The sequence below is a fragment of the Vitis riparia genome, chromosome 8, assembly GCF_004353265.1.
Source record: "Vitis riparia cultivar Riparia Gloire de Montpellier isolate 1030 chromosome 8, EGFV_Vit.rip_1.0, whole genome shotgun sequence".
Lineage (NCBI taxonomy): Eukaryota > Viridiplantae > Streptophyta > Magnoliopsida > Vitales > Vitaceae > Vitis > Vitis riparia.
Genome location: NC_048438.1, coordinates 13940404 through 13968359, shown reverse-complemented (window position 1 = coordinate 13968359; position 27956 = coordinate 13940404). Strand labels below are relative to the sequence as shown.

Sequence of the window (27956 nt, the reverse complement as noted above, 5' to 3'; positions counted from 1 at the left end):
GGTTTAAATTTTTAATTAAATAAAAATGTATTTTTTAACATATTTAACAAAAACATTAGTTTTTTTTTTCTTTTTAAAAATCATTGTAACATGATGGGAATTGTGAATTTATATTAAATTTTTTTAATGTAAACACTTTTAAAAATTTTATTTTACATACCTTCAAATGTTGTTTTTAAAATTAAATACTCTTAAAGAATTATCATTACTAATTTTTTATTGAATGAAATTAAAGATAAGTTAATATTTTTTTATATTATTTTTCAGTTTTTATTTTGAATAAAACAAAAAATTTAGTGTGGATTGTGTTTTATTTTTTATTTAGGTTTAATATCATAGAAAAAAAATTTAAATAAAAAATATGGGATCCATAATATGAAAAGTATAAATATAAAACTATTATGATTATTATATATCTAAAATCAATATTATTTAAAATATTAGTATTTATTTATTTATTAAATTACTAATTATTATAGGTGAATACATTTTTATATTAAAAATAAGGAAAAAATATGAGAATTATTTTCTTTTAAAAAAAATTAAAATTTTAAAACAGACATGGAAGGGTCCACTTCTAGAAGAAAAAAATAGGAAAAGAAGAAGGGCACGTACAATCAAATGGTGACACCTAAATTAAATTATTATTTTTTTTAGTTTTGTTTTTTTAAATTGTACTTTCCTTTATGGTTGAAGGATAGTCTTGAAAACATGTACAAAGTTATTATCTAAGTGTATAATCTAGAGATTATTTTTTCCAAAATGTACTATTCATGAAACCCATTTTTTTTTAGATTCTCCTTTCATTCATAATTTCCAAATACGAACCTTTACATGATTCCCCCAATAATATATATTTACATTAATTAATAATTATTTTTATAAATTGAATTTAGTGCATAAAATTAATTAATTTATATAATACATGTATTTTAAATAATTTTATTATTTCAAAAATATATTACTAGTTAAAAATATTATTAAATACAAGAAAATATGGGAAAACGCCTCTCAAGAGACGATTTTAGCAAAATTGGTTTTTTTTTAAAAAATTGAAATCGTTTTTTAAGGGATGATTTATGTGGTAAGGTTATTATTATTATTTAAAAAATTGGAAAATTCCATCCCATAACCGGAATCTGGTGTTCCAGGAGCCAAACGGCTCGTCGTTGAGAATACGGTGGTACACATGTGCAACACGTGCACCTGACTCTTCTTGCCCACTGAACTGAGTCACACAAATCACGACTGGGCGTCAACGTCCTCAAAAACCAACAGTGACCAAAACACCCCCGCCTTATCTTCAAAATATCCTTCCTACCCTGCTTCTAATCTTTGTTTCTACACCTAAGCTCAGGAGCCATCAATAGTTCTTTTCTCCTTTTTAAGGCGGTTTCTTCCATTATAAAATATTAGAATATTAAATATAAAAAAAATCCAGACTAAAGGAGTTGAGGAGAATTGAGTCATTTAACATTGGAATATTAAATTTTGTTTACTTCATGACGAGAACTACGAGGTGGTGGTCCGCCCCCGTCCGTTCCAACTCGGAAACACACATTTCTCACGGAACTGTTCATTATTGACCAAAATACCCTTCCACGTTAAACTTTAAGGCATCGTTGGAAAAGTATTTTTGTAAATATGGGCAAAGAAGAGGACTATTGAATTGCGTCAAATCCAGGGTTACCTATTTATTGCCAAGAAATGCATATCCGATGCTCAAAATAAAAAGTCCAAACTTCGAAGCCCTTAATAACGATGAGGATCGACAACGCTACAAACGTTAGAAATTCAATTCAAGAATTTTAAGCACCATCGGAGGGAAAAATAGAGAGAATTTTCCAGGAAAATTCCTACGAAATTAGAGAGTGGGGGCAATCTCAGTACTCAGCTGTCCGATTGCTTTCGTCCTTTATCGGTTGATTGTGCGGACGAGTTTCGTCGGACCTGTCAAATTTTAAAGTTTGAATCTGTGAGTGTCAGCGTGTTGAAAAATTCCTGCATTTTCTAAGAATTTTAATTTATTTTTTGTATCTGCATTTTTTGGGGTGGGGGTGGGGGGTGGGGGCATTCTTTCAAGTGATCTTGATTATCAAGTTGCAGTGTAGTTTTCTTTTTTCCTTTTTTCGTTGTCAACTTTTTGGGGGCAATTTTCTTGATAAAGATTGACGTTCTGGCCTGTCTGTTTCGTTGCTGAGAAAATGAAGGATATGAAAAATAAAAAATCGGAATTTTAGTACTATTTTGGGTTTGGGTTGGATAAAGTTCTTTTTTCTTTCTTTCTTTCTTTTATTCTTTTTTTTTTTTTTGGTTTTCCTGTTCTCTTTTTCTCTTCTTTTCATTTCGCTGACCAAACAAATGGAGCGACATAGTTGCAATTCAATTGGAAATGAAATTGAATTCATCCTGGTTGTGCTGTATGTTCTTTGTTTCTTTGTTGAATCCCTGGTCCCATGTCTTCAATTTTGTAATATGTTTATTTGGAATTTTGAATTGCATGCAGATTTCAAAGAAGAAAGAGAATCATATAATCAACAAAGAGAACCAAATAAATTGCAAAACTCATTGTGTTAGTCTTTGGAGAGGAGTATTTATACTAATCTGCTGGATTTTTTGATCTGAGAATAAAGATTTGATACTAGATTACTGTTAGGGCTTTGCCAGTATTTGTAATTTTGTGAGGTTATTAATAGCTTCATCAGATGAATGTGGTTGGTAGAGTCGGGAGCTTAATTTCACAAGGTGTTTACTCTGTTGCCACTCCCTTCCATCCCTTTGGTGGGGCCGTTGATGTAATTGTTGTTCAGCAGCAAGATGGGACCTTCCGAACCACACCTTGGTATGTTAGGTTTGGTAAATTTCAGGGTGTTCTCAAAGGTGCAGAAAAGATAGTTCGCATCAGCGTCAATGGTGTGGAAGCCAATTTCCATATGTATCTTGATAATTCTGGAGAAGCTTATTTTGTCAGGGAAGTTTCTAGTGAAGGTAAGGGAACAAATGGGATTATAAAGGAGTCAGATGGTTTAGAAGTTATTGATGATAGTAGCAAAGACAATGGTGACAATGGTGACAATGTTACTGTTAATATTTGTAAACTTGAGAGTAGTGTTTCTGATCCTGGTGTGGTTCAAATTAGAGATGAATGTGCTTCCTCTGGTAGCTGGCTTGAGAGAGTGGAATCTGATAATGACCGTAGGTTTTATGAATTCCAAGATGACGAATCCTCTCATGAGGGCTCAGTTGAGTTGTCTGAATATGGATCTAATCAATACGAGAGTTTTGACCATGTAGGTCATTTTGGGGAATCACGGGCTTTGGATTCAGAAGTGGTGTTGGTGAGCGTGGATGGTCATATACTGACGGCACCCATCTCCTCATCAGAAGGGAATCCTGAAAATCTGCAATTAAGCACACCTCAGTTTCATTTGGGCCCTGGTGAAGGGACTGACTTTTGTGAAGGTAATGAGGAGTTTAGTGCAGGTGAAGGTCCATGGGCTGCTGGTTATCTCAATGAGCTGGACTCAGCTTCAGCTAATGTTGATTCTCAAAATGTTTGCAGTGTGAATAATGATAACAGTGCTTTCGGTCATCAGTTAGAAGTTTGTGAAGGAGAGAAGGAAAATGCCTCTCTAGCTGACAGAACCCAGGATGTTGCAACCCAGGGAAGAGGTCCTTCCATACAGAGTAATTTAGAAGATAAAAATACCAGTATAGAAAGGAAAGATGTTTTTAGGAGCTGTTTGGAACTAACAGAATTGGCGACGCAGGTTGTGAATGGTGATATCAGACATCTTAATTCTTCATTGAAGGTCCAAGAAGGCATGGAAAATTCACAAGAAAAATCACCTCAATGCCTTCGAGCAGTTGATGACTCTGAACATGGTCATGTTGTTCAATTCAGTAATGATGATGAGTTATCTTCCTGTAATCCTGAATCTCCTTGGAACACTACATCTCCAGATCTATGTGTTGAAGTTGAACCCAATGAGAAAAATGAGTTGAGCATGGAACATATTGAATCGGACAACATGTCTGTTCCTTCTGTGCGTAATGATCCAGAATGGAAGGATGAACAGTTTGGTATGCTGGCAGTGGAAGGGACAAATGGTAGCCCACAAAGACCTGCACCAGAAGACGCATGTAGTAAAAGTGAGATCGTGGAAACTCAAGCAACAATATCTTGTGAAGGGATACAAACAGATTCAAGCATAAGTAAGGGCCTCCTACTTGTCCTCATTGTAATTTTTGGACTTCCCTGTTATTGCTTGGTTGTATTAGATTTTTCCTTTTTCGTTTGTTCTTTTAACATCCATCTTGATCTTGCAGGGTTTGAGATCTCTCTTTGTGGGAAGGAACTTCGTGCTGGTATGGGTTTGGATGCTGCTGCTGAAGCCTTTGAAGCACAGCGCATCTCTGAGGAGGAATTTAAAACTTCTGCACCATCAATTATTAAGAATGAAAACCTAATTATTAGATTTAGAGAGAAGTACTTGACATGGGATAAAGCTGCTCACATCGTTCTTGGAATGGCTGCATTCGGTTTAGATTTACCTGTTGAGCACAAAGATGCAATTCCTGTGGAACAGGATGAGACACCAAAGGCCAGGGGTGGTGATTCTAAAATTGCAGCCACTTCTTCTGGGCGTAGATGGAGGCTCTGGCCTATTCCTTTTAGAAGGGTTAAAACCCTTCAGCACACTGACAGTAACTCATCAAGTGAAGACGTATTTGTTGATTCTGAATCTGGCTCACAAAGCACACATGTAGAACCAATCCCACCATCCCCTGGTGGTAGTGAGACTCCGAAGAAGCAACTTGGAAGGACAAATATCCCCACCACTGAGCAGATTGCATCTTTGAACCTAGAAGAAGGTCAAAATATGGTAACCTTCAGTTTCTCTACCAGGGTTCTAGGAACACAACAGGTCTGATATTGGTGTCTAATATTCAAATTTCAATTTCAATATGTAAAAAGTCTGCTGGATGCCTTTCTGTTTCAACTGCTAAGGAACTTTCGCTTTTGACAGGTTGATGCTCATATTTACTTATGGAAGTGGAATGCAAGAATTGTAATTTCAGATGTTGACGGGACAATTACCAAGTAAGGCTCCCGAAAGTCTTTGTATGGATTAGGCTGATAAATATGATTGCTGTTGTAACTTGCTTGAAGCTGCTGGTAGTTACTGATTGTTCCACCATCCCTTCTTTTAGCATGTTCTCCATCTATCATGTGATCCACTTTTGGCCACATCGATATATTCATAAAATGGTCTATAGGTCCATAACCCCCCTGATTAAGTGCATAAAAGGTAGGTAGCATTCCATAATTTTAGCTAACAGGTCAAAGTTCTTGCCCTTCAAGGCTTCCTTGTAAAGGATGCGAATTTAGGAGGCCAGATAGTTAAAAAGTCTAGTACATGAGCTAATGCAAAGCATATCGCTTTATCAAAATTGCCTTATTTTATAAAAAGAATCCCAAGGGGTCTGACTTTTTGGTTTATCAGAATTGCCTTATTTTACAAGAGGAATCATGGAGTGTCTGACTTCTTGTTTGAACTCTTAAATCTAGTTTTCTGACATTTCATGGCCAAGATGTGAGCCCTAGTTAGTTAAAATGGCATTTGGCAAGTGGCTTATTTCAGTTTAGATATTTGCTTTTAATTCCTCTTGCCAATCTTCGTGCTTACTTCTATGTATTTAAAAAGTGTTTTATCATTGTTAGGGCTTTAAATTAATTAAGCTTGATACACATTATTGACTCACTATCTAACAACTTCAGCTTTTAGGTTAGTTGGTAGTTTAACATGACATTAGAGTTTTGGTTGTCAAGAGGTCATGAGTTTGAACCTCACTGCATTATGTTTATTTCTCATAATTTATTGAGTCCATGTGGAAATCTAAAAGAAGGTTGCTCGTGAGGCAAAGGGTTAGAGCTTTAGCCCTTTGCCCCAAATTAACAAAGTGTTGGCTCCTTAGCTCTTAGTCTAAGATTAATTAAATAAGCTCTCATGGAGTGTTAGAGTTTTAGCCTTTAGTGCCAAATTAATTAAATAAGCTTGATATACATTATTGACCTACTACTTGCTAGTTTAAGCTTTTAGTTCAATTGGTAAGTTAACAATCATCTCATCATTTTTAAAGATTGACAAAAAGTTTATTTATTTATTTTTTATTTTTTTTAATTCTAAAACACATAACTTTTCATAACTCCATAGACAATTCATTGGAAATCATAATTTGCACTCATGCTTGTTAAGTACTTATGATTGTTGCTAGGGGCCTTAATGAGTAGGGTGTATTATTCGATTTGTGTCTTTGTGGTGTGTATAGTTTATTTTTTTTAAACTTTTTTTTATTTTTATTTTAAGGTAAAAGAAATTGTATTAAAAATGCCTAAAAATACATCTGATGTATACAAGACCAAAAAAAAATAGAGGGATATACAAAAAACCACTCATTCTCCTCACATACAACCTAATTAATCGATAAAGTTAAGTAAAGACAATGAGCTAGAGCTTAAATGCACCCTGACTCGTTGCAAGAACATGTGCATAATGATGCCCTTGAGGCCTGGCTCAAGTGGTAAAGGGATGAGGAGAGTTTGTGGAAGGATCCAAGTCCAAGTCCCAATTTGGACAAAAATTTACCTACCAAAGAAAAAAAAACATGTACATGAAGGACCATAAAATAGTTTGGTTCGTCAAATCAAAATCTTTAAAGGCTTGTCGGTTTCTCTTCTTCCATAAGGTCCAAAATAAGCACAAAGAAGCTACTTTCCATGCCTTCTTCCTTTTCTTCCATACAAAGACACCCTGCCAAGTAAGGAGAGCATCCGTGATTAAGAAAGGCATTACCCATTGAACATAAAAAAATAGTGAATATAAGATGCCACAACATAATTGCCTTAGGATAGTGAAGGAGGATATGCTTTGCTGACTTCTTTTCACCTTTACATAAATAACATCTACTTGGTAGGCATCAACCCCTTATTTTTAGTTGATCTAGAATTAGATTTTTTTCCTAAATTACCTTCTAAGCAAAAAGGCTAACTCTTATTAGGACCCAAGGATTCCACACAATGCTTGTGGGAAATCTTTTTAGAAAGCAGTCTGCTAAGGAAGAGTAAAAGGATTTAATTATAAAGGTGTCTCCCTTTGATAACTGCCAAGTCATGACATCCTTAGTGTCCTTTCTAATCACTTGCAATCTTCTAAGCAACTCTTCCATCCTTTTGATTTCCAGTTTGTCTCATGAACACTGGATTCCAATGACCCATTTCCCCTACTTGCTCCCACATCTGGTCTACCTAGGCTTCCTCATTAGTGGCTATTGAAAACAACTCTTGAAAAGCTTCAGTCAGGGTATCCTCCCCACATTACTTATCCTTCCAAAATGTCACCCCCCAACCATTTCCTACTCTAAAACCAACTCTGTTGTTAAACTCCTTTCATCCGTTTTGAATCGTCCTCCAAAGGCCCACACCATAACCTTTCTTCCAAGCTCTAGAACACCATCCTCCCTTTTCTTCTTTGTACTTCCTTATAATCACCTGTTTCCAAAGAGATTCATTCTCAGAAGCAAATCTCCAACACCGTTTCCATAAAAGGGCCTTATTGAAAGTCGACAGTTTTCTAATACCTAAGCCTCCCATTCTTTTCATCTAAGCCAACAATTGACCAATTCACTAGGTGGGGCCTACTTTGGAACTCTCTTCCCTCCAGAAGGAAGTCCCTTTGAAGCTTCTCCAATCTAAGGCTCACTTTACGAGGATTACAAAGAAAGACATATAGTAGATTGGTAGGTTAGATAAAATGCTTTTTGCTAAAGTCAATCTCCCTCATTTTAACAAGTATTGCCTCTTCCACAAAAACAAGTTGTTTCTAAAATCTTTCTTCCATTGCATCCCACATTTGTATAGACTTAAAGGAAGCTCCCAAAGGGAGCCCTAAATAAGTAGAAGGGAGAGAATCTACTTTATACTCCACCATCCTGGCCAAATCTTCTGTATTAGGAACCTCCCTTATTGGGATCAACTTACTTTTATCTAAATTAATTTTTAAGTCAGAAATTGCCTCAAACACTCAAACCACATGAACACCCCAACTCAAAGACTCCAAATCTCCTTGTTTGACTCACAAAAAATCAGAGTATCATTAGCAAAAAGAAGATGGGAGACATTACCATACCAACTCCTCTCCCACTACCAAGAAACCTTGAATGAAACCTCCTTTCATAGTCGTCTTCAGAATACTAGAAAATGCCTCCATTGCCATAATGAAAAGAAAAGAGGAAAGAGGATCTCCCTGTTTCAAGCCTTTAAAACGTTGGAAGAAACTTATAAGGGTCCCATTAATCAAAACTAGAAAGCGAGCTGAGGAGATGCACCACCGAATCCACTTTACCCACTTAGCCCTAAAGCCCATTTTTCCATGATTGCTTATAAGAAACCCTAATTCACATAATCATAGGCCTTTTTAATATCCATTTCGTAGATGTCCCACCTTTTTGAGTTTTTTTGCCTTGAATCTAAAGCCTTGTTTGCTATAATGATTGCATCCAAGATTTGTCAGCCTAAAACAAAAGCGTGTTGGGAATTTGAAGTCACTCTCCCCAACACTCTTTTTAGTTTGTTAGCCAAAATTTTAGCTAAGAGCTTATAAAGGCTTCCCATTAAACTAATAGGATAGAAGTCCCTCAAATCCTCTACACCCTCTTTTTTAGGAAATATCACAATAAAATCGGTATTAAGGTTTCTCTCAAAATGACCCAAATCATGAGACTCTACAAAGAAGCCTATATCTTCATTCTTGACAATGTCCTAACAAAATTGCCAAAAAGCTATGGCGAACCCATCCGAACTAGCATCTTTGTCCCACACAAGGTGGTAAGAGTTGCAAGAACCTTTTTCTCAAAAAAAGGATCCTCTAAGGGCCTTGACTCTTGACCACACAAAGAGGAAAAATACAACTTGTTGATACTTGGTCTCTAATCCTTGGTCTCTGACAAAATGCTTTGAAAAGTGTTAACCATCTCCTCTTTTTCTCATCTTCCTTAGTTAACCTTCTTCCATTCACTTTGATAGCAGACAAGAAATTTTTTTTTTCTCTGGGGTTAGCCATTTTGTGGAAGAACCTTGACTTTTTATCACCTTCTTTCAACTATACTCCTCTTGACTTTTGCCTCCACGAGGTCTCTTCTATACATGCACACTTCTGAAAATCTCCATAGCCTTTCTTCTAGCCTTGGTGTCTTCAAGGGAAGACCCAAATCTCTTTCTTTGGGCATCCTAAAAACCAATTTGAGTGAGTGCAACATTTTTTTTGGAAGATATATTCCTGATCACCTCTTTGTTCCATACTTTGAGGTCTTGCTTTAGTGCCTTTAGCTTGCAAGCTAAGATGTGACTATGTGAGTCATTGAAAGTGTAGCTCGTCCACCAATTCCTAACTAGGTATTTGAACCCTTCCACACTCAACCACATGTTCTCAAAACGAAAGGGAATTTTTCTACCCTTGATTCATCATCCATCCAGTAGAATAGGGGCATGATCAGAAGTAGGCTTGGGCAAACACTGATAAAGACCATTAAAATAACTTTCTTACTCTTTTGAAACTAGGAAGCGATCTAGCCTATAAGAGGAGCTATTATTCAGGTCACCACACAAAGTAGAATGACCCTTTGTGAGAGGTAAATCCCTTAGTTGAAACTCTTCAATTATCTTCGAAAAACATCTCATTGCTGATGACATTCTCGAACAATTTCTATTTTCACAAGGAAATCTGACCATGTTAAAATTCCCTCTAATGCACCAGGATCACTCCACAATCCCCTAATATCACCAAGCTTTGCCCACATGTCTTCCCTCTTAGTGTTACAAACCAGCTCATACACTCAAAAAAATACCCAAATGTAGTTGTCATCACAGTTCTTGACTGATAAGATAGAGAATACATTCCTATTTCGATCTTCAGTAGCTCCAACACTGCTACCCCAAAAAACCAAAATCCCTCTTACATGACCTCCAGAATTCACACTTCCCTACTTCAAGAATCTGCCTATTCCCAGATTTCTCACCAACATCTCTGACATTTGCTGAACCTTGGTCTTTCGTAGGCAGAAGAGGTTTACCCTTTGAGATCTGATAAGGGTTTTTACTACCTTTTGCTTATCCACGACATTTAATCCTTGGCATTCCAAGAGAGGATCTTAATGTTCATCAACAAAACTTGTACGGTTCCAAAAGACTTCCTTCTCTTTTTTCTTGTCCCCAAAGCGAAATCATAATTGATGGAACACTATAGCTTGCATAACACTCTCTTAAATCTAGACATAGATGCTAATACTTTCTTTTTTCCAAGAGCAAAGCTTCTACCTTTGTCTTTTTTTTTTTTTTTCTAAAATTTCACTCTCGAATCCTTCAACCAACAACCCTACAAACCTACTAAAGGCTAGCAATTTACCAAACGAGTCCTCAGAACAAACCCTGCCACCAATCCACTAGTTTCAACACCATAACCAATCCTTGTACTGAAACTCGTTGTCTCTACTACCGATCCATCTGCCTGAATAATACTCAAAGGCCCAAGCTCCAACACAACACCTTCCAAAGGGGTCCCACTCGTAACCTCCCTTTGAACCAAAGACCCCACGGCTTCATCCAATGGGATTGAGGCCAAGGGAAGAGAAAAATTAGTAGAAGAAGAGAGAAATGAGTGATTTTCCCACCCAAAAGAAGAAGTGGAAGGATAAGATGAGCTTAGGAAACGAGAGGCTTCCTCTACTAACGCAACATCTATAATGACAGGGTGTAAGGGATCTACACTAGTACAATGTGTCTCAAACACTAGACTGACATCTTCCTCGTCCTCGACGCAACTAGGGGAGATCGTACAGGGCTATTGATATCTTCCTCATCCTCCACTAACACAACATTTGTGGTGTGTATAGCTTGTATGCATTGATGACATAATTTCTCCCATACATCTCTTATATCCAAAAACTGATTAGGATAATAATGTTTCTTTTAATCTTATGTATATGTTCCCTTTACCTATATATGTGAACACATCTGTGATTGATATATGCACATGTTCACGATTGATCATGTGGTAATATTCAAATCTTCATATTGAAACTAAGATTGGGTGTTATACATATTGTGTAAGGCATCATGGATGGAATCACTTAGTTGAAAAACTCATTGATGTTGGATCTTAAAATTTCCACCACTATGTGACCTTCTTGTGTTATAGAATAAGGTGAAGAAAATAAAAATTGGCCAAAAAAGAAGAAAATAAATCTTTGATAATCACATCAAGGTTCCTAGGTAACACTTTGTATTTTCTAAGCAATCACACTTAGAAAGAAGACATTCACACCTTAAAAAAAGCGCATGAGATGCTAAAACTTTTATTAAATTCTCTTCTCATTTTGAAAGATTACGTTGGTATATATGGACTTGCTAGTCAGAGTGCCCAATTGGTTAGGGCGAATGCTAGAATGTGTGGTAGAGGTTCTCGGTCTTGGGTTTAATTTCTACTGTTGGTCGAATGCCTTGGATTACTAGGTGTTGGTTATGGCTAGTGTAATGAGCACCTCAAAGTTTAGGTCCCATGGAGAGTCCAAAGGGCTCAACCATTGAAGATTCCTTGGTTATCAAAAAAAAAAAAGAAAAACACACACACACACATAGGTATATATGGACTCTTATCACTTTCTTCCTTAATAGGATAATTTTCCTAGTTTCTTATTTTTCCTTTCAAAGATAAGAAAAGATATAGGGAAGAAATATTATTTAGGAACTAAACAACGTAGAAACTTCTCTAATATGATAAAGAAGATTAAAAGAAATAGAAACTTGACAAAAGGTCAACCGTTAATTAAAATAGAATTTGAACAAACTAAAATAAAAACTAAACAACAGAAGTCTACTAAAAATCAATCCTACTATAAAAAGACTCTGAATAGGAGAACGAAACTAAATGATCTTTGTCTTCCTTTCTTTGTGAATGAACCCTAGAGTTTCATTCCTCATCACTTATCTTGTATTTTATGTGAACAAAGTAACATCCTTCAAGATCATTTTTAGTTTTAGAGCTAAACGACCATGAAAAATTGGGTGATATTTGAACATCCTTTGCAGCATTATAACAGCTATAGTAGATCTAGTTTTGACTTTGCATTGTGGTGGCTCACAATCAAATATAGATTTGACGTGGCTCATGAATTACCCTAATGTGTGTTTTTCAGGTCTGATGTTCTAGGTCAGTTCATGCCTTTAGTCGGAAAAGATTGGACTCAATCTGGGGTTGCTCGACTTTTCTCGGCCATTAAGGTATGTCCATGTGTAACCTCTGAATATAAGAAATCTGCATCTACCTGAATGATCCTTCTTATGTTTGGTGTAGGGGAATACTAGATCCTTGTGATGGTCTTGAAAACTCATCCTGCCATCACAATGTAGCACAGAAAGATTGATACTTTGTTTGTAGTAAAATTTAATTCTATAAACCTCCATAATAAAGGAAAGTGGTTTTCTTTTCTTTTCTTCCCCCCCCCCCCCCCCCCCCTCAATTTGAATTTTTGGAAGACAATTTCTAGGCTGCTGATGCAACCTCCTCTTAAAGTACTAGCAAAACCATACACACATACATAAATAGAAGAAACCATATAGCTGATTTGATCTTGTTTTGACCCTAGACCTAAAAATTTTACCAAGACAATCCATTGAATTTCCTACTTGTGAAGTTAAACAGCCTATAAGTGAGAGAATTTATGATTAGCGCACATTCTGTTCTAAGAGCTTTCTAATAACCTTGCAAGCTTAAGGTTTGGATGGATGCAAGTGTTTTTTTTTTTTTTTTCCCCTTTTGTGCCTTGTATACTTCCTGTGCGCCTGAGTTGCGCCCCTATCTTGATTGGGGTCTAACTAAATCTAATATCTTTAATTTGCCTATAAAAGAAATGTTATTAATTCAATTATTCAAGATGTTGAAACCTAAATAGGAGTAATTCTTGTCTACAACAATTTTAGTATACAGCAAATTAGAGACATATTAATAGATGCCTAAAAGAAGGGGCTGTGATGTGCAATAAGTATATACAACAATCACAAACCAGAGAAAAACCTAACATTAAACTAAGCCTTCCCTTAAACAAACTGTAAAAAATGAACCTTAATGGATACTCACACCACTCAAACAAAGATTGAGAAAAGACTAAAAATAAAAATGCTTGATTGGAATGCTCCAAGTCTTCAAAAATCCTTTGGTTTTGCTCTTTTTATATGCACCAAAACAAGCATAAGAGCCATCTGTAAACGTTCTTCTTTATCTTGGCCACAAAACTACAAGGAGAAATAAGCAAAATATCCTTTACTGACTGAAAAAACACCCAAGAAATGTCAAATAAGGATGACACTATAAACTAAGAGCCACAATAGATTATAGTATGGTTGGTGGACTCATCCCATAGCTTGCACTGGCAACACCTATAACCAGAGATGAATCTCATTTTGTCAGTTGATTTGTTGTAGGATCTTCTCTCACATTGGCCCCAAAACAAAGAACTCACCTTAAAAGAAGCTTTCAAACCCCCACACCTTCTTCACAGGAAACAAAGCAGAAAACCCTGAAGATTTACCAATTTACGGAAGAATTTAACAACGAAAACCCCATTCTTAGCCACCTTTCATGCTGATCCCTGCATCATGTATGAACTATTGTCATCTTTATAGGCTGAAGAAGTGAATCCACCATTCCAACTCCCTTTTATGAATACTTGTCAAAAGACAAGGGTTCCCAAGGTCTTGTTAACCCATAAATTAGGCATCAAGTGTTTTTGTTTGGCATAATGCTGAACAAGACAGGTAAACAGTCTTGCAACGACTCCCAACAACATTGTGCCAAAATCTTCTAATAGCTTTGTATAGACCTATCATGTATGCTTCCTCCCCCTCATTGACAGAATTTTTTTTTGATAGGCAATCTTGCTTGACAGAAATTTTCCACAATAACTTACTTGGTAAAGCCTTGTTCAAGATCAAAAGGCTTTTGATACCCAGCTTTCCATTTTCCTGAGTAGACAGTTGACTACTAAGTGCAATGTTCTATCTAAGAGGCCATATCTCATAGAAAGTTCTGTTAAATCATTTTAAGTCTAATCCCAAACCGCCTTAAAAATCACAAAAAGGAACATAAACTAAATTGGTACTTGGAAAGATGCATTAATAATAAGCATAAGTAGCCTCCTCCCCTTCCCCCCACCCCTTAACAAGAATTGCTTCTTCCACACTGTTTGTCAACAGAATTGTAAACCAAAAAAGAATTGAATGTAATTCCAAGGGAAAGACCTAATACACTATGCCCAACTTTCCTACCTAGCACCTAAGCACCAATGCTGACCAATCCACTTTACATTCATCTCCCACCTGAATGAGGTCACTCTTCTGCAAATTAATTCTAGTCCCAACGGTACTTCAAACCAGAAAAATATCAACCAACTGTTACTAGCCTCACAAAAGCGGGGGAAAAAAAAGGAAAGAAAAATAAAAGAAGAAAAATCTTCATAAAAAAATAGCAAGAGATCTCCACTCTCCCTCCTCCTAAAGCCACTAATGGAACCATTCACCATCACCTTGAAAAAAAACATCTGAAGGCTGCCTTTACTAAGGCAAGCAAGTGGGAGCAAAGTTGCCTCAGACCTCTCAAACTTTGAAAAATTTCTCAATAGTCCCTTTAACCAACACCAGAAACCTGACAATGGAGAGATACAAATGTATCCCATCCTTGTAACCACTAAAAGAAAAACCTAGTCCACATGGTTGTAAACTTTTTCAATGTCCATGCTCGAACTTTTTCTTTTGAAATCTATGGCCTTATTAGCAATAAGGCCAACAGTGAAATTTGCCTCCCTCCATAAAAGCGTTCTGAACTTCCCCATGGTCTTTTTTAGCCCACTTGCCAAAATATTCATTGATAGCTGGTACAAACCCCTAACCAAACTAATTGGCCAAAGACTTTTGATGATCGTTAGGAACTAACATAACAAAAGTAGCTTTATACTCATGAAAATCACAATGGAAATTCATAACTTCTTTCCCAGCAGTTTGCCCCAGAGACAACAAACTCCTCAATTTTCTAGCCAGAGTAACTGAATCGACAAATTGAAACCTTCTGGAACAATGATGAAACTTGATGAGTGCCATTTTTTACACATCATGAAGATGGTCTAGCCAGGTTGTTGGCCTTGCAGTTTAATTTTCCTTTGCCTTCTCCTCATGCTTTGGTATGGCTCCCTGTTCTTCTTTGTATTTCTGCTTTTCTCAATAAAATCTTCATTCCCTTAGGCTCTGTTCAGATCTTGGAAGTTTTGAGGGAAAATAGGAGTAAAAAAAAAAATAGGGAGGAAAAATGGAAGAAAATAAAAAAATGGATTTAAGCTTAATAAATTTTTGTCACATAGCTCTCCAAATTTACTTCTCTTCTTTTCCATCCAATATAGGAATGAAGAATTTGAAAATTCATCAAATTTAAAGTAGTTTTTGTTGTATCTGATTTTCCTTTATATTTTCCATAGTGAACCAAATAAGATAATTTGGATTCCTTTTTTACTTTTTTTACTTTCCCTAATGCTTTCCTAATACTCTGTGATCGAATCTTAACTTAAAAAAAAAAGCACTGAACAAGTGCCATTTGAGAATACATGCAAATGTAGAACATACTTCATAACCTTTTCAACAAGAAAGGACATGTAATAAAGTTGATTTGAAAATTCTTTTTCTATTTGAGAGAGACTTGGAGATAGAACTTTGAAGATTTTTCTATGAATTAATTAAAGCTTTCCAAGTAATAATCGTAGTCCAAATATGCATTTTTAAGTTTTACGGGAATGGGCTCAGGGTATTATAGATGAGCATCAGCTTGTGTTATGTGGCCAAACATTTATATTTATGGAAAACAATTGCAGGAGTGCGAGTTGTTTATGCGGGGCCAACTCCCAATTCCAACAACCTTATCAATTTTAGGATTCTATGCTAACAAATCCATCAAAATGTGTGGTGTAGGATTGATAATTGTAAATTTTAACAAGTTACCCTTTTACTTATCATATATATATAGGTTTTAACAATCTGGAATCTAGATTAGAAATTCGGCACAGGTGGGGAGTGGTTTACCCTATGTTAAGCTAGTTCAATCTGTTTCTGAATAAGTTACAACTGAAGGTCTAGTTCTGGGATTAGTCCATAAATCTGGCATGAGTTCTTTTTTTATTTTTTTTATTTTTATTTTTGATAAGCAAACAGAGAATCTATTGAAAGAGTGCCAATGAAAGGGGGCACACCCTAAATATATAGGAAGTAGATACAAAAAACAAAATAAGGGATACCACCAGGTATTTGCAAAACTATAGCCTCAAAACCAAACTATTCGTGGATAAGGCAATCAATGAAGGCCAACAATGAGAAATTTCCCATATTTAACAAAACTTTGGATTAATCAAAGAGGGAATTAAAGTCTTCTTTAACCTTTAATCTACAAGTTCTTCTCCATTAAAGATTTTGCTATTTTGCTCTTTCCAAATACACCAAAACAAGCAAAGGGAGTGCCATTTGCCAAACATAGCGGCTCTTCTTATCTAATCCCTTAAACTTCCGCTCGAGGAGTATATTTCTCACTTGAGCTGGAAACACCTAATTTTGACCAAAAATTGATAAAAGGAATGTCCATAACACCTTTATCTTTGTCCAATGAATCAAAATGCGAACAACAAAGTATTCACTGTCTTTGCTAAGACTACATCTATTTACTATTGTCCAGGCCCTTTTCATTAATATGTCTAAAGTTGAGATTTTCTCGCAAACCGTTTCGTAAGTGAAAAAATGTGATCCCATAGAAGCTCAAGAACCTTGGATTTCTTTAGCTAGAAAGTCTACCCTAGATTTAGTACACAGAGAACTTTAGAGTGACTTTACACTAAAGATTTCCTTCCTTTCCTCCTTCCCCCACCCACCTATCCCACCAAAATTTTGTACATCTACCATTTTTAACCTGAATAGCTATCCTATGACTAAAATCCTTCAAATTTTTTCTTATGTTTTTCCAAAGACTCATACCAACTCACAAGTGTTCCACCCCCTAACTAGTACCCTAAACTTTCCTTGGATGATCTTCCTTTGGAAGCATTCTTGTTCAAGGGCAAACTCCCACAACCATTTGCTGAGTAATACCCAACTAAGAACCTCTAATCTTCAAATGCCCGAACCTCTAAACTTCTTATCTTTGCAAACCCTAGACTACCTTACTAAATGCATCTTTTTGGCTTTCCAAAGATTTTTCCCACAAAAAATCTCTTTGAATCCTTTCTAATATGATCCCTCACTTTCTTGGGCATCGCTAAAAGGGACACAAAATAGATTGGTAAGCTCGAGTGAGTACCCTTAAAAGAACTAATCTTTCTTGTTTTGACAAATACGACTTTTTCCAAGAAGCCAATGTTGACTAAACCTTTCCTCCATAGCATCCTACACAACACAATATTGAAGGCTTCTTATTTATTTGAACACTGAATATATAGTAAAGTTTGTTTGTTTATTCCTGTTTTTTCATGATTTCCTTAAGAATTTCTTAATTCTTTGCAAATGTATATTGAAATATTGTTATTTTCTTGCTAAAATATGCTTTTAAAGATTCTTAGATGGTCTTTGTACCACTAACATTGTATATTTTGTTGTATTGGTTACTAATGGTTTAATGCATGAGTAGCCTCATTGAGTATCATGATGTTATGGACATGTGTTTTCTATTTGACTTCCCACTCTAACATACTATTGGTCATCATTACTTTGAAGTAGTTCAAAGATTTAATAGATATGATAAGTTCCATCAATTTCTTCCTTCCCTTCCTTTGCTAGAGGCAAGTTTGAAAGGAGCCTAAATGCCAAGACTTCCTTCTCTTTCTTTGCTATAGGCAAGTTTGAAAGGAGCCTAAATGCCACTTTCTTGGCTTTAATTCAGAAGAAAGTGGGTGCCAAAGACCTAAGAGATTTCAATCCAATTAGTTTAGTGGGTGATCTTTACAAGTTCCTATCAAAGGTTTGGGTAGATAAAGTAAGAAAATGGTGGGAAAAGTGGTGCATAAGTTCCATAATGCTTTTGTAGAGGGGAGACAAATTTTAGATGCAACCCTTATAGTGAATGAAGCTATTGATTCATTGTTGAAAGATGGTTCTAGTGGTGTCATTTGTAAGTTGGACATTGAAAAAGCTTATGACCATTTCAATTGGGCTTTCTTGTTAGTGGTTATGGAAAAAATGGGTTTTGGCCAAAAATGGATTAGATGGATACATTGGTGTATTTCCACAACAAAGTTTTTAGTGCTAGTGAATGGAACACCTTTAGGTTTCTTTTAGAGTTTGAGGGGGTTGAGACAAAGGGATCCTTTTTCCTCTTTTTCATTTGTTCTAGCCATGTAGGTGTTGAGTTGCCTGTTGGTGAGGGCTAGGGAGGGGAGTTACTTGTTTGGTTTTCAAGGGGGGCGGGGGGAAAGGGGTTAGAAGTCTCGCATCTTTTGTTTATAGATGATACTTTGGTCTTTTGTGAGGATTCACAAGATCAATTAGTTTATCTAAGTTGGCTACTCATTGCGTTTGAAACATTATTAGGGATTGAAATTAATTTTGAAAAAAGCGAATTGAGGGGGGTGGTGCTTGGGTATTAGAAACCTTTCTTTGCTGAATCAGGCTCTCCTTGGAAAGTGGAGTTGGAGATATGTTTTTGAAATGGATGCCTTATGGAAGTAAATTATAGAAGGGAAGTATGGGAAGGAAGGAGCGGGCCGACACCCTTGTGAAGTTAGAGGTAGTTATGGGATTGGTGTTTGGAAAGCTATAAGGAAGGGGTAGGATCTCTTCTTTAGTAAAACCCTTTTTGAAGTGGGTAATGGCAGAAGGGTTAAGTTTTGGATAGATAGATGGTATGTGGAGGAGCCCTTGTGTAACCCCTTTCCCTCTTTGTATGCTTTGGTTTTGTCAAAGGAAGTTTGGGTGGCGGATTTGTGGGAAGACTTAGGAGGGGGAGGACTTTGGTCCCTGCATTTCTCAAGGCATGTTAATGATTTTGAAAGTTAAGAATTTTTTTTCAATGTTGCAAGCAAAGAAGATTAAAAGGGAAGTTAATGACTAGGTGATTTGGAAAGAAGGGAAAAAAAGACTATTTTTAGTCAAATCCTTTTATGCAGTCTTGGAGGTGGGGAGGGTGGTCCTTTTTCCAGAGAACATTATATGGAACCCATGGGTCTTGTCTAAGGTTAGCTCTTTTGCAAAGGAAACAAATTGGGGGAAAGTTAGTAATCTCCATAAGAGAGGGCTAGCACTGATGAATGGATGGTATATGTGTAAATTAGAAGGAGAATTTATGACATTCTTCTTCATTGCTTCAAAGTAAGGATTTTTTTAGCACATTATTCTCCTTATTCAGTGTAGATTGGGTGATCTCTTCCTTGGTCAATGGTATCATTTTAAGCTGGCATGACTCATTTGTAGGGAAGAAAAGGAAAAAGGTGTGGAAAGCTGCCCTTTTTACATTTTTTAGACAATCTGGCAAGAATGTAATCAAAGAGGCTTCGAAGGTAAGGAACAAAATGATTAGAAGTTATAACTTTTTAAATTTTTTTTTATTAGAAATGAAGATAAATATTATTGATAAGAAGAATGAGAGGTCCTTCTCATAAACATACAATACTTGATCAAAGAGAAGTTAAAACTTTCGTTCCTATATAATTTTTCTGCTTGGGTTAGCTTGTATATAAGTGAAGTGAAGGTTCAATGCCTTTGTTTGATTTTGTAGAGTGGGTTGGGTCCTCTTTAGTGTCTTATGTGTATTTTTTTTTGAGGGCTTCCTTTGGTGGTCCTTGTATTCGTCCTGTGTACTTTGGTGTACCCTTTTCTATTACTAATATGTATATATATCTTTACCTATCGCAATAATAATAATAATAATAATAATAATAATAATCCATTGATGGATCTCAAAATGTGGCATGCCAAAACCATATTTCACTGGATTGTTACCACCTTATGGATGCAGAGGCCTTCTTTCAATACTTGTTCTGACACCAATATCCAAATTGCTTATACAATTTATTGAGATATTCTGTTCCTTTTGAGGTTTTTTCTTTATATATGGTTGTCAGTTTATTCTGTAAATTATGATATTTGAGTTGCATTTGGAGTGTTTGCAAGAATGGCTAGATCTTGTGTTATAATTAATAATTATTGAATTCTGCCTATCAGAAAATGTGCATATACTAAATATTGAATTCTGCATGTACTACAGGAGAATGGATATCAGCTACTCTTTCTCAGTGCACGAGCAATTGTTCAGGCATATCTAACTAGAAGTTTTCTACTCAATCTCAAACAGGTGTTCTTTTTTCACTTGTCTTAAGATTAGGTGGTCATTGTTCCTTGGTTGTCTTGAATGAGTTAAACAATGAGATGACCAATGGTTGAAGTTAAAAGTTCCTTATATTTTCACATCAACTACAGCATGGCTTTCTAGTTTTCGGTGTAGAGTTTGCAAATATATCCTACTCCCTACATTTGTAACATTTGTTTCAAATAAAAAAAGAAACAAATCCATAGTATTTTGTCTGTTTTAAAGATTGCCTGTCTTATGCTGAGACCTATGTCATATCCTAGTATTTGGGACCATATCTGACATCTCCATAGCTATTTGTATGTGCTAGTTTTCTGTGTCACATGCTGTGGCCTAGATCAAATCATAGACATAAGTTATCTTTCCGTGGTTCCCTACCGGTGATCTCTCTTGCCCTCTGGTAGACTTGAGGTGTCAGCTGTGCTGCTATCATGCTAAAAATATATGGGCAATTGATAGCACTTTTACGTTTGCAGGATGGAAAAGCTTTACCTAATGGGCCTGTTGTTATTTCACCTGATGGGTTATTTCCTTCATTATACCGAGAAGGTGAGATCTTTCTCTTTGGATAATTGTTTGCCACTTCTAATCATCGATCTGCTTTAGCTTCACATAAATACCGTCAATAGTTATTTATGGTTCTAGGTCCCTAGTGTGAAACACTCTTGAGCTCTGGGGCAGGCAATGATATGTTTTTGAATGTAGACTTTTTATAGATTTTTCCTTGTTGCTTCTGTGTAGAGGCACCATGTTGTTTACTTGTTCATTCATCAATGTACTCCTAATCCTTTAAAGTAGAATGAAACAGAATCATCTATGGAATTTTTAATCAATATATGCTTCCTAGGTTTCATTAATCCACTTTTGTCTGCTTACAAGTTTGATGCTACCTGCCTTTGTTCTGAAGAGAAATTGTAAAGTTCATCATTGATTGAATTTTTTTTCTCAATTACTGGTGGCAGTAATTAGAAGAGCGCCTCATGAATTTAAGATTGCGTGTTTAGAGGTTAGTATGAGAAGGCCGAACCTCTTAACTGGATGTGGAATGGATGAATTTTAGTAAAATGCTCATTCTTTCAAACAATTTCATAATTTATATTTTAAAATTATGTTTTTGCAGGATATTAGAGCACTTTTTCCTTCTGATTACAATCCATTCTATGCTGGTTTTGGAAATAGAGACACAGATGAGCTCAGTTATAGGAAGATTGGGATCCCAAAGGGCAAAATATTTATCATCAACCCTAAGGTACTTCACTAATATTTTTCATGGCCTACCATCCTGGGATTACAAGGGCATTTTACTTGAATTTTTCATTTGAACTTGACAGGGTGAAGTGGCCATTAGTCATCGGATTGATGTGAAATCCTACACCTCTTTACACACTCTCGTCAATGACATGTTTCCCCCAACTTCATTGGTAGAACAGGTAAATTTTACATATTTCATGTTCTCAAAATAGATAAATGGGGAATAGAACAATAAAGTGAACAAAGGAATCAAAGTCTGTTGGGGAACGTTTTCAAAAACGGTTATGTGATGTTTTTTAGAACAAAAGTCTATTTGGAAACTTGGAATGTTCTCAACCTATTTTTGTGTTTTCATATATTTCTTAAAAATAACTTTTTATAGTGCTTTATTTTCAATTATTCTTCATATTCGTACAGTTATATTTTAAAATAACTCATAAAAAACAAGTGAAAACAACTGAAATAATGAAAATATTTTTTCAAAGAATACCATGTTTTCCAAACAAGTTCTCAACAAATTGTTTTTTGTTAAAAAAAAATTACCAAACGGTTTTTGAGACTGGAAAATAGTTTTTTGCTTTTAAAAACAGAAAGCTATTTTTAAAAACAGTTACCAAGCAAACTCAAATTCTTTGCTACTGTTAGAGCTCTGTTTATGCCTTCTTACTATTTGGTAATAACTCTATTGTTTGATATTAGCCTTTGCAGGAAGATTTTAACTCGTGGAACTTTTGGAAAATGCCATTGCCAGACATTGAGTTATAGGCCATAAGTATTAGAAAACGGCTCTTTTCTACCATCTATATGATCAGTGGCTTTGAAGCTTGCGTATATTGTATTCATACTTGGCATTCTTTCTGCCTGCCCGATCTTTAAGCTGGAATTGATGTTGGCAAGCTCGTGGTCATTCTCTCATGTCATAATTCATGGTAACAGACTTGTATGGTTCTTCTGGATATTGGATGGGTCATTCAATGAATAAAGACAGCTATAATGCCTGCATATTCTCCTTTCATTTGTTATCTATAGAGTTGGGTCTTTCTAATTCGACTGCAAACGGACACATTTATACAGTTACATTGTTGCGGTTGGATGAACAGGTAGACATGCAGAGCTGCCCAGTGGATGATCAGTGGCTTCTGTTGTTGACATTAAATCCAAATAATTTTAACTGATTTTCTTTTTTCTCAGTTGGTTTGTAATATTGTCTGCCTTTTCATGGAGTTCTAAATACTGTAACATTGATTAACAAATTACCAACACCTCATAAGCTAAAGATTTTCTTTAGTAAAATTGTTTTGCTAACCTAGCTGATGAGATGATTGATTCAATCATGAAATAATTTTGAAGGATTTGACTTTTCATTAAAATTATTTTTACAATTTTCCATATTTTTGTCATGCTTTTTTTTTTTTTTTGAATTTATTTCACACATTGTTATTTATTTATTCATTAGTATCATACTATTGAAAACCATAGTACTGAAATGATACCCATTGAATTTGCAATCCCAATCATTTTTGTTGGGCGATGGTATAAAGCAATGAGAACTAATTGCGCATATGACCCATTATGATTGAGCCCACTTTATTATATATATCAATTCAATAAAAGGTGGTGTGCCCTACACATGTATCCTTAGGAACCGAAGCTTCTCCTTGGGCTCTCTTACGAGGAAATGGCTTCTCAACTAATGAGGCGGCTGCTACAGGGCCATCCGTCCCACTTCATTCAAATTTCGGTGATGAAGTTTCATTGTTGTTTTAGGTGGCGAGAGGTGTGGTTGAAACTTGAAAGTCTTGTAATCATGACTCGCCAAGCAAGTATCATGGTGGTAGAATATGCCTTTTCACTATGACAACACCTATGGAAGGTAGAAGGTATCTGCCATGAATACACAAAGCCAACATTATAAAGGACAGATAGTCTTTTTCTCAGGGTGCACATGGGCTGTCCATTGATTCCTTTGTCCTTACCAAACTGCGCTCATGTGTTGCATCTTTTCTTCATTTGTTCTTTTGTCCATTTTTCCACAGTAAATTGTGCTTAATTATTCCATCTACTCTTCATGTATGGTGTTGACCCCCAGTAGGAAATGATGCTGAAACCAAAGCTAAACACTTCAGGCTATATGACTTGGGCTCCATTTAAACTGGGGGAAGTGTGAGGTAAGGGATAAGGAAAGGAAGAAAAGGCATCCCGAAGAGTTTCAGATGGGCAGAGAATAAAATCCCGGGGAGTATCTGTCGACTTTCCATTATTCCCAGTTCCCTTGGTCTGCACCAGTACTACTGGTTTAACAGACCTGTTAAGAGTTGCACTCTGTTCCTTTGCCAACTATAATTTTTTTTGTTTGCAATCTAATCTCTTCTCAATCAAATAATTACTAGGTATTCAGTCAATCAACTTAATAACTTAATTTAAGTTATTATGTGAATTAATTATATTTAATAAAATTGCTTAATACCATAATTATAAAAAATAGATTTAAATAATAAATAAAAATAATTAATTTATTCTTAAGATTACACTTGTATTTTATTTTTTTTATCTTTATTTTCTTTAATTACTTTCATAATCTCTTTTATTACCTCATTTACCTTAATTATAATTTATAAAGATAAATATGTTAATTTTATAATTTAAAATAAATTTTAAGTTAATTTTATCAAATAATTTTAATATTTAAAATAAAAATTAAATTAAATTATTAAATAACAAATAGTAAGCTTTACTAAACACCCCCTTAAGAGTAAATTTTTTTATTTAAGTGAATATCCGTATCAATCTATCCAAAGCCAATTTTAATTATTAATCATTCATCTTATTCAAATCGTTTAAGAATTTCAAATTTAAAAAAAGAAAAAAAAGAAAAAAAGCTTGGTGACATCTGAATTTCTTTTCTCAACTAATATGAGGAAATTATAAATTCATAGAAAAAAAAAAAACAAAAAATGAAAAAGGGCCAAAAAAAGAAAAAAAAAGACACGAGACAGAGTGCATTGATAGCCGGCGAAAAGCGAAACAAAAGGCGCATGACTCGAACTAACCGCCCAAACGCCTGCACCGGCATGCGGAAGGAAACGTTTGACTCCTTCTTCCCGCGCCACCTTCCATCTCTTCTAGTGCGACATTTCTCTCCTTCATCCCCACTCTTCTACAACCGTTTTCATTTCTCCTTCCAATCCAGCTGCATCAAGAAAAACAAAAAAACAAAAAGAGGAATAATTGCCTAGGTAACAGGAGAGAGAGGCGGAGATGTCATGGTTCAGATCAGCGATGCACAAAGCCGTCGAAGCAGGCGGCAACACCAACCTCCCTCGCACCGTACGCAACTACGCCGATTCCGTCGTCCAACAAGCTGGTTTTGCTGTTGCCGAGGGCGCTAAGCTTCTTCAGGACCGCATTGTAATACATCTCTCTCTCTTTTTCGTTAGTTTCACCCGCATTCTCCCATATTACCATTTCCGATGACGTCTTTCGCTGTCTAATTTTTGTTAGGGTTTCTTACTTGTTATGATCGTAAAAGCTTTGGTTTCAAGCTTATCGCTCTTGATACCTTCTCCCCGATTTTTACATGTTATGCGATTGTAGTATAGTGTGTCAGCTTGCCAGTGTATGGGAGGAGCAAACCGAGACGGCGAAGGGAATCATTTTTTATTTATTTGCGTTTTCTTTAGATATTCGAAAGCACCAGGAAAAAGAAAAAGCCAAAAAGGAGAGAATCTGTCACTTGTCCAACTTGTGAAAAGAAAATTTCTAATAAAAAATAAAATTATTTATAAATTTGCAAATTCTTATGCTTTATATAAATTAAAAATTTTATTAAGTTGGATAATGGATAATGTTCTCAAAATCTTATTCTTTATCTAAATTTATAATAAAATAAATAATTTTTTTTATTGAATTCGCTATTATTCATTATTTATTTATTTATTTTGGCTCTTTTCCTTTTTCATTTCCCCACGTTTCCTGTTATCCAAAAAGGGTCTTTTTCAAATCTGGGTCAGTGTTACCTGGAGTGATAACAATGGGAAAAAAGGGGTACCCACCCCAAGAGTGTGAGAGTTACAGTATATTGAGAATTTGGCTCCACCAATAAGCGAAAAGCTGAGAGACCGACCGATGCATCCCATCAAATCCAAGCCCTATACTGCAACAGAACTCATCGATAGAATTTCATAATCTTTTTGTAGATAAATGAGTGAAATTATTATGAGGATGCCTCTGGCTGTAATAGCACCTTTCTTGGCAACAAGTTAGAGACATACACCATATCGCTATCACATCTCTACAATATTCGAGAAACAACAAATCATCACTTTGACAATAAAATTTGAGATGTAAAGATCTTTTTATGGTTAATGCAGTGAACTGAATTTAAGAAAAGAGTTGGAAGCTTCAGAGAGGGGTTTGCATGGTTTTCCAATGACTTGATGGCAATACCCGCAAGTAGTTCTCAATAGGCTCCATGTGGCAATATGCTCCACCATAAAATCTTATCTTGAAGAGAGCTAATGGGAGTTCATTAAAAGGGGGCTGGGATACTTTGACTGTGTTTTCCCAAATAAATTTGCAGGGCTGATAGGGAAGGATGAATCATCTTCTTGTGTCACAAAATGTTTGCATTATCCTGTTTGATTATGCAGTGAGTGATTTGTCTTCTTAATCCTTTTTATTATAATTATCAGCTATTACTACTAGAGGTGAGAGATTTATCCCAAGGCTTTGCTTCACGGGCTATTGCAAGTATTTTATATTATTTATTGAGTAGTATATTGAGAAGTTATTTGCCTCTAATAAGTCGCATAAAATGCAGGGAATGCAGAATATCAAAAGCTTTAGGCATACCGTAAGAAATTTGGAGGAAGTTTCTGTTTCTTGTAGAGGCTTAGAGAGAATTCAATTACTAAGAAGATGGTTGGTTGCACTTAAAGAAATTGAAAGAATATTGGGAAACTATTATGATGATAATGAAAAAGATCTTGTGCAGAATGATACTCCTGTTGAGTCCAAGGATTCACCTGGAAAACCTACTTTGGTGAGTAATTTTACTTCCATTTTCCCCGTACTTTGATGGGTCATATCATACTAATTATTTTAACTTACTATGCTGCATACTTTCATTGTTTCATGTCCTTTTTTTTACATTAACATTGACCCAGTTGCATGTGTTTTAATGCACTTGATTTGAATCACTGAGCATATTAACACATCTAGGTTTCTGATTCTTTGCCACATTCATGAATGTTTAGGCATGTTAGAAAGTTTTCAATGCATCACTATTGCAAATTCTTTGTGTTGGAAGAAGTTGCAATACCATGTACTGTTCATATGTTAGCTTGACTGGTTAACAATGATGAAACCTGCTGTTTTAGTTATTTTATTTTATTTTGTTCTTTCTTCGTTTTTCCAACCTGATTGGGTGTACTCTGTAAGACTCCCTTTAGGTGGTACTCTGTATACTCCTTTATACTAGGGTTCAGCCCTTTTGGTGTTTTTATATATTCAAAGAACTTTCAATCACTATTAGCTTAACTCCATTTGATACAATCCATTTTAACAATCAATTGCAAGTTAATAGCAAGAACAAGATGCAGTCTGGTGACTTTTATTTCAGTTTTTGGGTTCTCATTTCATGTGGATGAATAAGGTCTCATTTGGGATAGATTCTTGTTTCTGGATTTAGCTAGAAGCTGAAGGTAAAGCCATAATCTCTAATGGGCAATCTTGTTCTTACGAAAGTTTGATTTAACACGCAATATTGTCCTAGCTTTTAAGCTATTTTTTTTAGTCCAGAAGTTCCTGTAGTGTAATAACCTAAATACATCCAAACCTTTATTGAGCATGATAGAGATCTTTTTGTTTCTCAAAAGTTAATCCAAACAAAGTCTAAGAAATGAATAACTGTGGACTTCCTTGTTTCTATTTGAGTCATATCAGAATCTTATCAACTTTGGATGACTATGAATTGTGTGTTCAAATTGCTAGTGCAATCAGGAAATAGATTAAAAAAAAAATGTATTCCTATTCTTTTGCCTGAGTTGCTTGCTTATCTATGTTTCATATATCACTATGGACAGATTATGTATTATGACCCTGATCTTGGGGATGAACCAGTGAATTTCCGTGACGTCTTTCTTCACAGTCAAGCACTTGAAGGCATAACATTATCTATGGTAGGTTGAACAAATTTCATTGGGAAATATGGAAGGCTTGTATTCTGCTAATGTTATATAGGTTTGTAAGACTTCTATTGTTTGGCCT

The 27956-nt window shown here is 35.5% G+C and overlaps 2 protein-coding genes across 6 annotated transcripts in view; both read left to right on the top strand.

Annotated features, from left to right (window-relative positions):
* The first annotated feature begins 1714 nt into the window (after positions 1-1714).
* LOC117920446 (phosphatidate phosphatase PAH1) lies at positions 1715-22965 on the top strand. 3 transcript variants are annotated; one of them, XM_034837981.1, is made up of 11 exons: positions 1716-1975; positions 2507-4215; positions 4330-4928; positions 5031-5104; positions 12253-12337; positions 20337-20423; positions 20915-20987; positions 21401-21444; positions 21559-21687; positions 21770-21868; positions 22398-22965. In XM_034837981.1, the coding sequence occupies exons 2-11, from the start codon at positions 2706-2708 to the stop codon at positions 22452-22454; spliced, it is 2757 nt and encodes a 918-aa protein (XP_034693872.1). In that variant the 5' UTR covers positions 1716-1975; positions 2507-2705; the 3' UTR covers positions 22455-22965. The 3 variants fall into 3 exon arrangements, with proteins under 3 accessions (XP_034693873.1, XP_034693872.1, XP_034693871.1); XM_034837980.1 differs by having other exon boundaries at positions 1717-1975; positions 22389-22965; XM_034837982.1 differs by lacking the exons at positions 21401-21444; positions 21770-21868; positions 22398-22965 and having other exon boundaries at positions 1715-1975; positions 21559-21646.
* A 1767-nt stretch (positions 22966-24732) lies between these two features.
* Positions 24733-27956, top strand: part of LOC117920476 — a 30976-nt gene continuing 27752 nt past the window's right edge. Inside the window, exons 1-3 of one of the 3 annotated variants that reach the window (XM_034838034.1) lie at positions 24733-25097; positions 26509-26730; positions 27773-27868. In XM_034838034.1, the coding sequence (XP_034693925.1) occupies positions 24948-25097; positions 26509-26730; positions 27773-27868 (468 nt within the window). In that variant the 5' untranslated portion in view covers positions 24733-24947. The remainder of the gene's footprint in view (positions 25098-26508; positions 26731-27772; positions 27869-27956) is intronic. The other 2 variants (XM_034838035.1, XM_034838036.1) reach the window with 2 other exon arrangements.